At 53.5% G+C, this 15,517-nt stretch overlaps 1 protein-coding gene across 12 annotated transcripts in view; it reads left to right on the plus strand.

Annotated features, from left to right (window-relative positions):
- Nucleotides 1-15,517, plus strand: part of CTIF (cap binding complex dependent translation initiation factor) — a 284,906-nt gene that overhangs the window by 93,813 nt on the left and 175,576 nt on the right. For all 12 annotated transcript variants that reach the window (XM_072734794.1, XM_072734796.1, XM_072734798.1 and 9 more), the window contains 2 exons: nt 12,290-12,363; nt 13,495-13,599. In XM_072734794.1, the coding sequence (XP_072590895.1) occupies nt 12,290-12,363; nt 13,495-13,599 (179 nt within the window). The remainder of the gene's footprint in view (nt 1-12,289; nt 12,364-13,494; nt 13,600-15,517) is intronic.

The following is a 15,517-nucleotide window of genomic DNA, read 5'->3' on the forward strand; positions in this document are numbered from 1 at the left end:
ACTAAAAGTCCTCATTCCTACAGCTGTTTCCCTTTGTCACAGTTAAGTTGGCTTGATCCTCTGTTTATTTATCAGTTTCGTCAGATCCAGTCAGCACATCATCACGGAGGGCAGCTTGCTGGGAAGTGGGAAGGGAAGGGGGATGGTGAAGGTGATGCACACAGTCTTTGTTTCCATAAAGGTTAGAGAGAAGACAGGCACTTACACCGCAGCACTGAGATGCCTGGGACACGACCTGATGGTTCATAGGTCCTGTCCCACCCTGAGTTCCCGCCTGGGAGCACTGTAACTATGGACTATGAGTCCTCCTAATAAGCTTCCCCGAGCTGAACACAGTCCTGCTGGCATGATCTGGTTCTGCAAACTCTGGTGCTCCAGCACATGAGCCTCTATTTTCCAGAAGATAATACCCATCCCTGTCCTCAAGGTGCCTTCTGGTTCCAGCTCACCTGGAGGAACCAGGATATAATATTTAAAATAGTGTCGATGGCTGATTTGCAGGGGAACAGTCAGCAGTGATCTGTGGAGCCCCTGCTGTAAGTAGTATGAACCATGTGGCCTGGTCTCTGTCCTCAGAGAACCTGGAATCTGCCTAGAGAAGTGAGACTTTCTCTCATGGGAAAACAATAGTCCAGAGCAATATGTGAACACAGAGAGCAGTGGGGCATTTGCTGGGGAGCTTGCAGCTGGCAGAGGAGGTCAGATGCGCAGGCGTTGGGGCAGGAATCACCATGCTGTCATGGGAACAGTGCCTGACTGAGAGCCAGGAGATATGGGTTCTAGCTTCTGTCCCTCTGACTTATGGTTCAGTCATGGGGCAGACTGCAGTAGCCTGTCTCCCTAAAAAAAAAAACCAAGATGATCTAGACTTAAGGCCATCAAAATATTTTGTTAAAAATACAGACCTCGATTTCTGCTTTGAGGAAGATGGAATAGATATTCTTTTCTTTTCTTTTCTTTTCTTTTCTTTTCTTTTCTTTTCTTTTCTTTTCTTTTCTTTTAATTCCTCCTGCTAAGTGGAATCCTGGACATTCTGAAAAAAAAAAAAACAAGCATAAGATTCTGAAAGGTAGAGATGAGAAGGCAGACCAGCTAGGCCTTTGGGGACCTGAGCAAGGTCACAGTGGTGACTTCCCTGGGTTTTCTCTTTGTCTTTAATATCCCAGACTTGGAGCTGAAGAAAGAGGTAATGAGGAAATGGTAGTGGACACAGATTTTTAAAGTCCCAATAAAAGTCTATTCTCTCAGGGACGTCTGGGTGGTTCAGTCAGTTAAGCATCTGCCTTCGGCTCAGGTCATGACCTCAGGGTCCTGGGATCGAGCCCCACGTTGGGCTTCCTGCTCTCCCTCTGCCCCTCCCCTCTTCTTGTGCTCTCTCTCTCTCTCTCAAATAAATAAACACAATCTTTTTTTTTTTTTTTAAAGAAGTCTATTCTCTCTAAGCAAAGATCCAGGCAAAGGGCAACCTATCAAGATAGAAAAGTTTTAGATGATAACTGCTTTACTCCAACCAAATAGCACAGAAGAAAGTGTGGCTCTACCCTCACCCACACCAGCAAATACCCAGTGAGAGTCTAGACTGCCAGTCTCACAGGGTTGTAATGAGCCCTCTTGCCCTTCCTGGGGTGGTGTCAGGGAAGGCCTGGCAGGAAGCTGGAACTTTCATCCCTGCCAGCTTGTAAGAAGGATCCCTAGCCACGCCGTGGTGTTATTGGAGACCATGTGGGGGCCTCAACTTCCACCCCCAGTCAGCACCCCTTCCCTCCCTGCTGCGTTGCGTCAGAGGAAATTCTAATAGTAAGTTGGGATTTCCACCATGCCCAGTGGTAATGAGGCCATCCCCACGTAGGGTCACTGGGGACTCTGTGGTGTCCTGGAACTCTCACTTCCATGGAGCCATAACAAGTGCACCCTGGATGTCTACCTCTGTTGGCAGTAATGGGGCTGTGTCCCCTCCTGCCTTTCCCTGCCAGAGCGTTATCACAAAAAGACAGTTAAACAGAAAATTTAAATACGATTCAAGGTCTCATGACATAACATGAAAGTGTCCTCATTGTAATTTAAGAAAATAATTTGTCATACTAAGAACCAGAAATATTTCAAACTAATTGGAAAAAAGACCATCAGTAGATGTTAATGTTGAGATGATGAGAAGTTGAACCTTATCAAAATTAAAAACTTTGCTCTGGGAAAAATCCCGGTTTAGAGGATGAAGAGACAAATAACAGGGGGAGAAAATTTTGCAAAACATGTATCTGACAAAAGACTAGTATCCAGAATATATAAAGAACTCCCCAGACTCAGCATTTAGAACAATACAATTAGAAAATGTATAAATGACATGAAGAGACATTTTTCCCTGAGGAGGGAGGATGTACAGAGGCAAATAAGCATGCAAAAAAGATGTTCAGCATGATTAACTGTAAGGGTAATGCCGATTAAAGCCACAGTGAGAGATTTCACACCTATCAAAATAGCTAATTAAAAAAAATAATGATGACACTGAATGCTGGTAAAAATACAGAGAGGATGGATCGCTCGTACGTAGCTGGTAGGAGTGAAAAGTGGTATAGCCATTCGGGAGAACAGTTTGGCAGTTTCTGAAAAAACCAAACCTGCAAATACCATATGATCCAGCAGTTTTACTCCTGAGTGTTTATCCCAGAGAAATGAAAACTTATGTTCACACAAAAACCTGTACTCAAATGTTCATAGCATCTTCATTTATAATAGCCCAGAACTGGAAACAACCCAGATGTCCTTCCACAGGTGAACAGTTAAAACAAGCTGTGGCTGTCAGCAGTAAAAAGGAATCGGCTCCTGACACACGCAGTAACCCGAGTGAATCTACAGGGAACCAAGCCGAGTGAAAAAAGCCAGTCCCCTAAAGTTACATACTCTGATTCCATAAATAGGACATCCTTGAAATGACAAGATGATAGGAACGGGGAATCGGTTAGCAGTTCCTGAGATTAGGAAAAGGAGGGGCAGAATGAAGTGGGTTTGGTACAAAAAAGCAACAGGTGCAAACCTTGTGCTGATGGGAATGTTCTGCATCTTGACTCCATCAGTGTCGATATCCTAGTTTGAATATTGAAACTGTAATTTTGCAAGTTTCCCCCTGGGGGGAAACTGAGTAAAGGGATGAGGATCTCTGTGTTCTTTCTTACAGCTGATCTGAATCTACAATGATCTAATATAAAAGTTAATTTTTTTTTAAAGAACAGAACCTTTTTTTTTTTTTTTTCATCAGAAACTTTCAGTGAAATCCCATGCAGAAAAGCAAAAGCGGCAAAACTGCTTGGTGAGGCAGGGGAAGGGGGAGCCCACCTGCTGTCTGTCCCTCCCACTCCATCTACCTCATTGCCCTGGGAGCACGTCTGTAGAACCCACAGGGCACCCTTGGGCTCAGTTTCTTTCCTTCCTGGCCTTCTGTGGTTCTGAGTCTAGGGCTGGCAGGAAGGGGGTATCCCTGGGGCCCGGAGAGCTTCAAGAAGGCCTACTGAGGAGGCTTGGAGGATGGGATCCTTTCTCCGCACAGGGCATTGGGCAGCATGGATGATGCGGATAATCGACGAGCCCCCAGTGTTTTGGCAGATGCTGAATAGGAAGCCAGCCAGAAGTGGCCTGTGGTGTGGCCCAGTCCAGGGCAAGTTCAAATAACATGGCTGTTCAAATCCAAAAGCACAAACTCAGTCAGCCAAAGAGAATGGGCAGAAAAGATCGGATTCAGAGATAACACTTGGTCACAGGCTTCAGTCATTATCTCCCATGTCTTCCTTTTGGGTCTTAATTCAAAGACAGTGGGGGTGGAGGGGGAAGGGACAGAACAGATAGATCAATAGGAAAGTTCCAGAATGAAAAGAATGGTCTTTCCTGCTCCTGAACCCAGCTCTGGTGCCACCCAGGGAGGGTCTCATGGTCTCCGCACCCCCCACCTCCCCACCACCCTCCCTCCCCCGTGTGTGGGGTGCTGTCCTTGGTGCTGAACACACGCACACACGCACGCACACTCACGGAGCTCTGAGGACAGGACTGTTTCTCAAATTCTGATTTAATTGGAGCCTAAGGGGAGGTGGGGCCCAGCCTGTAGGGGACCCCTGTTTGGGCCTAGGAGATGCCTTCCTGGGCCTTTCGTGTCAGTGTCTCAGATGGTCCGCCCGCTGTGCCCGCCTCGGCTGGGGAATCGCCAGTCCAGCCCGAATGCTTGTGGTGCAGAGGGAGCAGCACGGGTCCGAGGAGCCGGGTGACTCTCCCGAGCCCTCCAGGATGCAGTCTGCAGGCCTGGGGCCCTGCTTTCCCCACTTTTAGACCAAACTGTGTTACTACTCACAAGAGTGAGCGCTTGCTGGAGCCTCAGAGTCCCTCTGCTCTGTCCCCAAAGCCAGCAGACGTGCTAGCCTCCATTGTTCATCTTGTTCCTGTGACTCCTGGTTGGGCATGAAGACCTTCAAGAGCAGGGGTGGTGGCCTCAGAATTAAGCACTGGGCTAGTCCACCTGTGGTGACAGGTCAGGGCCAAGCAAGGGAGTTGGGGCACAGTCCTCGGAGAGGACAGAGAGTTTTCGTGTGTGTCTAAAGGGAAGGCCCTCCCCTCAGCTATGCTAGGAACCTGTGTCTGAGAAGCCGGAGAAGCCACGTTAAGGTCTAGCCTGCTGTTGGCCCTCGTGATGGACGGAATCTGTGGAAGAACATTCTACACTGAGAAGGGAGATGGACTGGGAGAGGGAGCCCTCTGAGGAGCAAGGGCTCCACCGCCCTGTTCTTCCTGGTGCCCAGCATCAGGCTGTGTGCAGCTGTTCCCCTGCCCGGCTCCATTATGGGAGGCCAGGACCAAAGGCTTGGCTACCCTGCCTCGGTGTCCCCTGATGCAGTGGACAAACCGCGGATATACTGCGGAGGTCCGGACCGACGTGCCCCAGCTTCCTCTGGCTGGAGCTGCACGTGTGACCCTCCCGGTGACAGGGGGCGGCCCTCCTGCTGCCCGCTGTCCTACTCAGTCAAGTTCTGCTTAGTTTCTGAACCCTTCTAGCTGGAATTGTCGACACACATAGCTGCACGTGCATGAGCAAAAGCCACTGTGCGGTTGTGTCCTGATACGGAAAGATAGCAGCACCGGGAGGGCGTGCTTCCCCACTGCTCCTGCCTGAGCCTGTCCTTCTAGCGTCCAGTGTTCACTCCCACCTTGTTTCATCTGCTTGAGTCCAGAGCTCTGCGCCATCTCTATGCATCCCCGCTCACACCCCTGATTGCCTCTGCTCTTCACCGCAGGCAGTTAACTCCCTCCTCCAGTACCCACCTTCCCGGACGTGGGCCGAGATGCACCCAGAGAACCCAGATGTGCGTCAGGGATAGACACCTCACTGCACTAGAGCAGGGCCACCCCATAGTGGGGTCATATAACTGCATGGTGCAACGGTGAAGAGCATAAACCCTGGGCCACACCGTCTACACTCCTATCCTGGGAACTAGCTCTCTGAGCACAGTCAGGTTCTCCTAGCCTCCGTCTTCTCATCAGTGACGGCGTCCTAGGGTTGCCACCAGTGTGAAGCACTCACAGGCTGGCCGGTGCTATGCTACATTAGTGCGTTTGCTGTTATCATCACCCGGAGTCCAGCCCCCACCCCACCCCCTAGCTGGGGAGAGCTGGGCGCACCCACGGGGCCCTCAGAGGCAGCTCCGGGCTCCCTGCCCATGGGCAGGCTATTTCCTTTTCTTTTTCCACATGGTCTAAAGTATTCATTATCCCTTTGTGCTCTGTTCTGAGAGTAGCACGGTTCACCCTGGCATGAGGCCCCCTAATTGCCAGGGAAAGGGGCTGTTGTGAAGGATTCGGCAGCATTTAAGTGCTACAAACCATCCGCTGGAAAGGGTGGTTGCTTCTGATTAGGCTTCTCAGAACCTTGGCCTTGCAGCGACCTGGGGGACAGGGGTGGGCTGACCTCCGGGCTGGGGGGAGGATGGGGCTCAGAGAAAAGCTGTGGCCACAGGAATGGCAGACTGGGGGATGTTCTTGAAGAAGCCAATGTGGTTTTGCGGGGGGCAAAGAGGGAGTCTCAGTGCCCAGACACCTGAATCCTTGCTAAAAAGTATTTAAGGAACGATGCTGGGTCCTGTGGCCAGGATGCAAGGTCAGTGCACAGAGGGATGCAACAAAACAGGGTTTCTAATTGAGGGGATGCAGAGTCACTGGGAAGAGCATTAGATGACTGTTTACCAAAGTAGGTTCTGTGAAACCCTGGTCCTGTGAGGCGGGAGGAATGTTCTGTGGAATAGAGGATGAGGAAGGATGAGGAGGGGTTCTGGCCAGAAGAGTTTGGAAAATACAGCATTCTGCATCGCCACCTACTTGAAGAGTCAACATCCATCCAAGGCCAGTAAAGGCCCTGAGAAATTTAGCAACAAAGCAATTTATCTAACAATCTTAACTCAGTGTATCCCAAACATTTGACGGAGCCTTTTTGAACTTTTTTTGCTCCCCACAAAACCATTTTAATATCCAGTGTTTCTAAAAGTGTGTTTCTTGCAGTGCCTGGGCGGCTCAGGGGCTGAGCGTCTGCCCTCGGCTCAGGTCATGATCCTGGGGTCCTGGGATTGAGTCCCCCATCAGGCTCCCTGAAGGGAGCCTGCTGCTCCCTCTGCCTGTGTCTCTGCCTCTCTGTGTGTCTCATGAATAAATAAGTAAAAACTTTAAAAAATTATAAAAAATAAAAAGCAGAAGTGTTTCATGGACCACCACAGCTGTTCCTAAATCTAACCTGGCTGTGCTCCTGTCTCCACATGACTGTGCTGCATAGTGACATTTGAGAGCCAGTAGATTTGTGTTTCTAGAACACCACCGGGGAGCTCTGCAGTCAGAGTCAGGAAGCAGTGGACGTGCTGTGGTGTGGGTTCCTAGGGCACAAGCTCTGAGGACACTGCAGAGGTGCAGAGAGGAGGGGTCTTGAGCTGGATCCTATCAGAAACCAAGACTGGGCGCAGGGAGGACATTAGTTCCTCTGAGCCCGGGAAGAGCAGAGTGGTCCAAAGAGGAACAGAATCCCACACCTTAGGCAGCACCCTGCGGCCTCCAAGCCCTCCACACTGACGTTGCTGGTGTGCCCGGGAAGCCAGGCCCAGGCAGCAGCGGCCGAAGCCTGAGGCTGGAGAGACCAGGGAGTGCCTGGGGACGGGCCAGGCCTAGGCCACCCTCTGCTCTGTCCTTCTGTCCTTGCCTCTCATGTGGCTCCTCCATGTGGGAAAATGGGGTAGGGGCGGTTTGGAGAGTGAGTTGGGTCTGGCTTCAGGTGAGACGTTCCAGAAACCAGATTGCCGTCTGCATGTCCATGGGTCTGTCTGTCTGTCTGCAAGCCCCTGCCCCTCTTGGGCTTGTACAGCCTACATGGGCTTATGGGCAAACCTCTCTGTAACCACAGGAGGCCTTGAGGAGCAGGAGGCATGGGTGCATGCATGCATATGGGGAGGATTGCCAGGTTCAAGGACTGGTGTCCAGAACTCAAGAAAGGGGGACTCTCCAGACACTTCAAGGGCCTTGACAGGACCTGACGTGCTGCAGCAAGGTTGCTCCCCATCAGCTTGGATGCTGCCGGCCCAGGGCTGGGGAACTGGTGGTCTCATTTCCCTGCAGCACCCAGTCACTCGGCCGGGTGAGGCCTGGCCCCTCCAGGCACTGCCTGGACCGCCATCTCAGCATTGACAAGGGGCAGCCAAGGAAGGCTCGGCAGGCGAGGGTCTTTCCTCCCTGGGCTGAGATTTGAAGGAGCTCAATTTTGCTTCCAAGCGCCAGGCAGTTTCTCCAGTGCCTGCTGAGAAACGGCTGCATGCGGTGATTGCATGCCTGTCACCTTCCACTGCAACGCGCTGAGGAAGTGTCCGATCCTTGTTCTATGCCAGTTACTGTGGCGAGTAGAGCCACCATATGTCGGTCATCCCCTGCGACCAAGACTTTCACTGGGAGCTTCTCCAGCCTTGCCCCGTCACCTGTTAATGGGCTTACCTTCCTGCTCCGTTCAACATGGACAGGCCCAACCGCCAGCCCGCAGCCCCTGGCACCCGAGGGTCCTCCTGCTTGCTCAGTGCCATCTTCTCCTCCAGGGCCACTGAGTGGCGCAGCTCCAGGCCTGCCGTCCATGTTATTCTTCTCCTGGCCGTGACCTTCCCATCCCTTTGTCATGGGCATTTTCTCTCCTGCCCACGTTCCTCGCTCTCCAGTGGCCCAGAATCCTGGGTTGGCAAATGGCTCTTGACATCCTCTTCCATGACTCAGTCTTTCAGACATGACGAGAGCAGCAGGGTTGCCCATCCCCCATGTACAGGCTAGAATCCGCTTGATGGAGGTGCAGGCATTGGAGGCGGGCCTACTGTGAGCCCAGCTTGGCCAGGAAGAGGACAAGAAGAGGCACAAGAAGAGAAGGCAGCTGTCATCAAGGGGCCTACCCGCTCCTGGGGCTCGTGCATGAACCTCAAGGACATTGTGCTAAGTAAAGTCAGTGAAGCACCAAAAGGCTATGATTCCACTTGTGTGAGATGCTCAGAGTGGTGCCAGTCATGGAGCCAGAAAGTAGGAAGGTAGGGGCTGGGGGCCGGGTGTGGGGGGTGGGGGAGGCGAGACAGGGAGTTAGTGGGGGTGGCATCTACCGTTTCCGTTTTAGAGGGTGAGAAGGGTTCTGAAGATGGACGGTGACAAGGGCTGCATGACAGTGAGAACGGACTTAACACTGCTGAACTGTATGCGTGAAAATGAAGACAGTAAATTTTATATTACGTGCATTTTATCCCAGGAAAACAGTTTGGCGAAAAAAAAAACTTACTGGAAGATTTAACTTTTTTATTTATTTGAGAGAGAGAGAGAGAGTGAGAGTGTGTGGGTTGAGGGAAGGGCAGAGGGAGGGAGAGAGGGAGAGAGGGAGTCTCCAGAAGACTCCCCACTGAGCATGAAGCCCGATGTGGGGCTCCATCTCATGACCCCGACATCATGACCCAAGCTAAAACCTCAAGTCGGATGTTGAACCAGCTGAGCTACTTAGGCGCCCCACAATTTAACATTCTTAGAAAGGAACAATGACAAGCAGTGGCCCCCTTAAGCTGAGTTTATAAGTGCCAGAGTCAGTTGGGCTTTTAAAGGGTCAGGGTTCAGGGAAAGGGACTTGGTGCTGCTACCCTGCAGGATAGTGAACTGCACTCTGGGCGAGGTCTTGGACATGTGCTTCAGAAGCAGGATTTATTTATTTGATTTTGTTGTTATTGTTCTTTGACCTTTGCATTCGAGACGTCCTACTACCTGTGGGGGCGCCTGGCTGGCTCAATTAAGAGAGCTCACGACTCTTGATCTCAGGGCTATGAGTTCAAGCCCCACGTTGGACCTGCAGCGTACTTTAAAAAAAAAAAAAAAAGAATTGTGAAATGTTCACGGGCGATTACATTTGAGGTAGGGGAAGGGTGTGGTGAACGGGCCAGCTCACATCTCAGGAGGCCTGGGGACTGTCTCCTCGTGGGGGCTGATAAGAGTCCTTCTGGCCTTATGCAATTTCAAAGCTGCATTTGAAGCAAGCCAGGTCCCAGGACTTGGGGGGTGGGGGGACGATGAGGCAGTGCAAGAAGGGACGAAGGGGGTGAACTGGAACATGAGCAGCCAGCTGATTCGAGGCCTGTAAATCAGGCCCTAGTGGGTTAGTGATGTCTGCCCCTGGTGGGAGAGGGCTGGAGGCAGCGTGCATGCCATCCGGAAGAAGCCCATCTCTCAGAGACTGCCTTACGTGAATACAAGGAATCTCATGTCCAGAGTCACTGAGGTCACGAGGCAAGGTCATCATGGCAAGAGGAAAACACAAGCTGGAAGAAGACAGTGAACATTTACTGAAGTTCTGCAGACGCCTCCTAGGCAGTAAGCAAAGAGCCCTGGGGGACCCAGGGAGATGCCTGCCAGCCAGGGTGTCCCATCTGGTGCAGGAAGAGGGGTCCCTACCAGGAAATTGGAGTGGGAACTGCCATGGCTGGACTGTGCTGCCACACATCAGCCACGTGGGTGGAGGAGCCAAGCCCTGCAGGGTGGGGTCCACCTGTGGGGGGGCAGGGGAGGTGCAGTGTGGGGTCAGGAGGACACTGTCCGAAATGGAAGGGCTCCGGGATGCAGCCTGGGCAGGTGTGGGTAGGAAGCCCGCAGGTGCACAGAGCCACCGCGTGGCCCCGTATGGAGAGGCTTACGGCCCCAAGTCAGTGGGGGTGACTCTCAAGAGGATTGTGGGAGCTCTCAGGGGACAGTGGGAGGAGAGAGCTTGTCACTTAGAACCTGGGGCTTCGGGCTGGTCGTGCCACAGGGAGGGGCCAGTCCCAATTTCATCAATGAGGTCACGCACCATCCCCATTTACTGCTCTCTTGCCAGTGTTGGTGAGAGTCCAAGCACTTGCTCCCCCTGCCCCCCCCGCCCCCCCGCCGGGAGGCTGAACCACTCCTCCTATCTACCAGTCGCTGTGCTCCCTGTCCCTCCGACTGATTGAAGGCTGAAACGCACCCGCAAACTGCTCCGTGTCCCTGGAAACAAGGTTGTTCCACATGCGGGCCATGAGCCGGGCCAGCTGGGAATGCTGCAGTGAGGGAGCGGTGCGTGCCGCCCAGCTCTGACCACTGGGACCAAAATGAAGTGACTCTAACCAAACGCAGGCCCCAGATCACAAGGCTTCTTTGTTAAAGAGCTGGTGTCTGGTCAGTGGGAGAGGCAGGGACGGGCTCGTTGAGCCTGGTTCGGGTTCGTTTCTAGTCCCCTGGGGCTTCTTTGTTCAGTAGGCTCTGGGGTGATGTGGGCTGCGGGCTGCAGGTGGGCGGCCACCAAGGAAGATAGCAGGTGGGACCGTTCACGGGCTGGCCCCTGGGGAGGTGCACATGTCACCCTGCACAGCTCAGCGGGTTTTCATAAGCTGAACACATTTATGTAACCCACACCCAGCTCAAGAAACAACATTACCAGCCCTCCAGGGCCCCCCTTCTAGGTGCTATCTGGATTCTTTCTTTATAGATTAATTAGTTGCCTGTTCCTTAACTTTATGTAAATTTTTAAAAGATTTTATTTATTTATTTGAGAGAGAGAGAGAGAACATGAGCAGGGAGGAGGGGTAGGAGAAGCAGACCCTGCTGAGCAGGGTGCCTGGTGTGGGACTCAATCCCAGGACCCTGAGATCATGACCTGAGCCGAAGGCAGATGCTTCACTGATGGAGCCCCCTCGGGGACCCCCTGAGCTTTATATAAGTTGAATCATAGAGTCGGTACTTCTTCAGGCCTGGGTTCTTGGTTCTACTTTGTGTTTGGGGGATTTGCTTACACTGTTATACGTTGTTTTAATTTGTTCATTCCCCTGCGGCGTACTATTCCAGTACGTGAATAGGCCACAATTTATGTGTCTGCTCTGCTGGTAAAGCATTTCAGTGGTTGCCAGTGCGGCCCTAGCGTGAGGAGTACTGCCCCGTGCCTCTGGGCTTCACACCATTGGTGAACATCTCTGCACATTTCGGTCGTGTCTATACCTGGGCGTGACTTCTGGGCCCTAAGGCATATGCACTTATGCCCAGCTGTACTGGAGGCAGAAGCATGGTTTTTAAAGGGTGTGATGATGAAGGTGGACCCCAGGGGTCACGAGGGATGGATGGCGTCAGGAGCCAAGGCAAGTCGCTGGAGAACATGGGGGGATCAGCAGCCAAAGGGCAGAGAAGCCAAATTCTAAAAACTGGATGGAATAAAGTGCTTTCTGCCTATGAGATACATCATGTAGGGAATGTTGGAGGACGAGGACTGGAGAGGTTGACTTAGAGAATTTAATCACTAGTATAGCCATGGTCAGTAGGGGCTTTTCAGTGCTGCCTGGTGTGGGGAAGTGGAGGCCCAACTCCAGAGGAAGTCAGCCCCTCGATGCGGGCCTGCCTCTGTGCCGGGAAGAGGCCGCTGCCGTCGGGCTGGTGGTGGTGGCAACAGCTCACTAGTGTGGTGGCTTTGAGGACAGGGCTGGGGGCAGCAGAGACTCAGGCTATTTCTCCACCTGACTGCACAGTTGTCAGACGCCACCCAAGTGAGGGTCCGTGCCCGGGGAGAGGCCAGGGGTCCTTGTGACTCTCACTGGGTGCCCTAGCCAGGTTGCTCACTCCAGCAGCTTTCTCCAGCCTACAGGCTGCCCAGAATAACCAACCGAGGGGAGAGACTGGAGGCCCCTGCAGCGCTCTCTGGGAATGAGCCTTTGCCTGCTTGTCCTCAGTGCCCGGACCAAGCAAATAATGCCACCCTTTCATTTCCCGTCTTTTTCAGAATGGCAGCAAAGACAACTCTCTGGACATGCTGGGCACGGATATCTGGGCTGCCAACACCTTTGATTCCTTCAGGTAATCCCTCTTGTGTATGGCGTATGCCTCTGGCTGTCTTGTCCTTACAGAAGCCCTGCGGGGTCTTTGGAAATTGAGTAAATGTGGAGCATTCGCTGGTAAGGAAGTGGAGAAAAACAAAAAGGGGGTGAAGTAGAAGGGATGAGGCTGCTGAGGAAGGAGATGAGAGAGAGAGGAGAAGATTGAAGGCAGGGAAATGAGGGGGGAGCATCCAAGGGAGAGAGAGTAAGACAAGGAAGAGGAGTCTGAGAGAGGATTGAGGGGGAAGAGAAACCAGGTGCTAACAGTCTGGCCCCAGGGGAGAGGGTGGGAAGGTAGAGGGTGGCCTGGTGGTTGGAAGAGCAGAGAAGGGCATGTGGTGGCCAGTCAGTGACTGTGGCTCCTCCCCCCAGCCTGGGGTCATAGGCATTGCGGGGGGTGCCTGCAGAGGAGAGCTCTGGAGGAAGGAGGGGTTGTCAGCGGTTCGCACTCTAGGAGGTTCCTGATGGGCCGGGGTGGAAGGAGAGGTAGTGGCCAGGGTCACGTCAGTGTGTGGGGCTGGTGCCCCCGACAGGTCTGCTAACGGGGCCGACCGTGTGTTCACTCCCCTGGGGAGTGATGGCTCTGGGCTCCGGATGGCAGTGGCCCTTAGCTGTGCTGGCCCCGGCCTTGGAGCTGGCTGACACCGGGTGTGCTCCGGCCGCAGCGCTGGCTCAGGGAGGGAAGCGCGCTGGTCTCCCGGGACCGGGACTGGTGGCACCGGCCTCCTGTCCCGCTGGCTGGCCGCATCTCCCTCAGAGCTGCCTTGCCGCCATTTGGGGCGGCTCTCAGAAGCTTCACTGGCAGGCTTCGGGCCTCCTTCTCCTGCAGCCGTCCTCGAATGCGGGGGTGAAAGCAGGCTGCCGTGTTTTAGGGGGACCACCGTAGAGGAGGCAACAAACCAGCACGCGTGTTTAGGGACACGCATTATTGGGCAGCTGCGTTGAGGAGAGGTGAGGGCCTCGCAGCAGCCTCTCACGCCCTTGGCTGGGAGCGCGGAGCTGCTTTCCGAGCGGGGGCTCTCTGTGGACCCTGCCCTTGGCTTCGGTGCCTCCCCGTGTCCCCGGTTGGCAGCGCCCTCACCTCACTTCCTCGTCTTTTCTCACCCTCTAGTGGTGCCACCTGGGACCTGCAGCCCGAAAAGCTGGACTTCACCCAGTTCCACCGCAAGCTGAGACACACGCCCAAGCAGCCCCTGCCGCACATCGACCGGGAAGGGTAAGGGGTGACCAGGGGCTCTTGCCTGGGGGTGGGCGGGCTTACCGCTGACCCGGCGTCCAGAGCGGCCCGCCCTGGCCGAGGACGCCCAGGGGCTGCTGCCCAGAGAGGCGCTCCACCGAGAACCGCAGGCAGGCTCACTGGCCTCCTCCAGGACCGGCTCCTCCTCCCAACCACCGGCCACGGCCCTGCCTGGCCGCCATCTGGTGCCATGGGTCTCCCCACATCTGGTCAGGGCCGCTTGGAGACTTGTCGAAACACCCGGAGCAGCGCCCTGAACTCTGAATCAGGAGGTCTGGGGTGGGGCCTGAGAATGTGCATTCCTGAAAAGTTCCCTGGGGTGCCAGTGCTGTTGGTCCCAGGTCCCCACCTGGAGAACTGCCAGTGTAGTGCCGGGCTGTCTCCTCCTCTGCTTTTTTCACATATCGGCATTGCCTTCTTCTCTTCACAATGTGTCCGGGCCTGAGCTGACCTCAGGACAGCAGGGTGGCCGACACAGGGGTTTGAGACAGATGGGGTTTGGGTGGTTTTTTTTTCTTTTCCCTTCTCTGTTTTATAAACCCGGACTGAGTCCAGGCAGGGCTGGTGTGTCCCGAGTGGGGGTCAGCATCCTCTGACAGAGAGAGGCTGTGATTGTGGAATCCAGATGGCCCACAGCTGGTGAGAATGACGGCTGTGGTCCGGGTAGGGGTCTGGAAGATGAGGCGAGAGCCTGCAGGCTGGGATGCACTAGCGAGGGGCCAGGACCGGGGTGCTTCCGCCCACACCCAACACAGACTCCGGGTTCCCAGCACGCGTGTGGCCCCTGGAGCAGGATTGCTAAGAGTCCTGGGGACATTGAGTCTTCCTTCCTCTGGCTTCTTCCTTTTGCACCTCACTGGGGCTCCCTTCATGGGAAAGGGGAGCAGGGCAGGGTGCAGATATGAGGCTGGCTGTCTCTGGGAAGTTCTAACCCTTCAATCCCACAGTGGGGTCCCCTGTCAAGTAGCCCCCTCCCTCAGGTTCCTTAGGTGTTTTTGCAAAAGTTGCCTCATTAACATAAAAACAGACCCCTTGATCTCTGTCATTGCTTAGGAAATTCCAAGGAATTTAGGAGTTCTGCACCAAGACTGGGGACAAAGACCAGATATATCTTGTATAAATCACAGTGCCATACATGGTAATTCCACATTTTAGATTTTTGAGGAACTGCCCAACTATTTTCCGCAGGGGCTGAATAATTTGAATTCCCACCAGCAATGTACAGGGCTTGCAATTTTTGCACGTCTTTTGCTGACACTTATTGTGCTTCTTTTTTTTTTATTTTTATTTTATTTATTTTTTTTTAAATTTTTTATTTATTTATGATAGTCACAGAGAGAGAGAGAGAGGCAGAGACACAGGCGGAGGGAGAAGCAGGCTCCATGCACCGGGAGCCTGATGTGGGATTCGATCCTGGGTCTCCAGGATCGCGCCCTGGGCCAAAGGCAGGCGCCAAAGCGCTGCGCCACCCAGGGATCCCTTCTTTTTTTTTTATTATGCTCATGGCTTTCACTTGTCGTGTGCCCCCCCCCCCCGCCCCCGCCATTAAACATCGCTGCATCTCACCTGCTGCCCACCCCACTCTGCCCACCCTGTCACACACACACACACACACACACACACACAGTGGTAGTGAAATGATCACCAGCCCAGGAAGGGAGATGTTCTGGTCTCTAGTTCAAGGATGAGAGAAATGCATCTGCGAGAGGCCAACTAGCTTGCCCAAGTAGAAGAGCCATGATGTAAGGCCTTTTCAAGCCATCCACACACCAGAGCACCTGTGGATCAGCTTAACCCCTTCAACTTTCATGCAAAATCATCTGCTTGTGTGAATTTTTCTGGGGAGAGGCAGTGCATCACTTGGCTCATACTCTCCCAGGGCCCCCAGCCTCTCAGC

This window comes from Vulpes vulpes, chromosome 13 (genome assembly GCF_048418805.1).
Source record: "Vulpes vulpes isolate BD-2025 chromosome 13, VulVul3, whole genome shotgun sequence".
Classification (NCBI taxonomy): Eukaryota; Metazoa; Chordata; class Mammalia; order Carnivora; family Canidae; genus Vulpes; species Vulpes vulpes.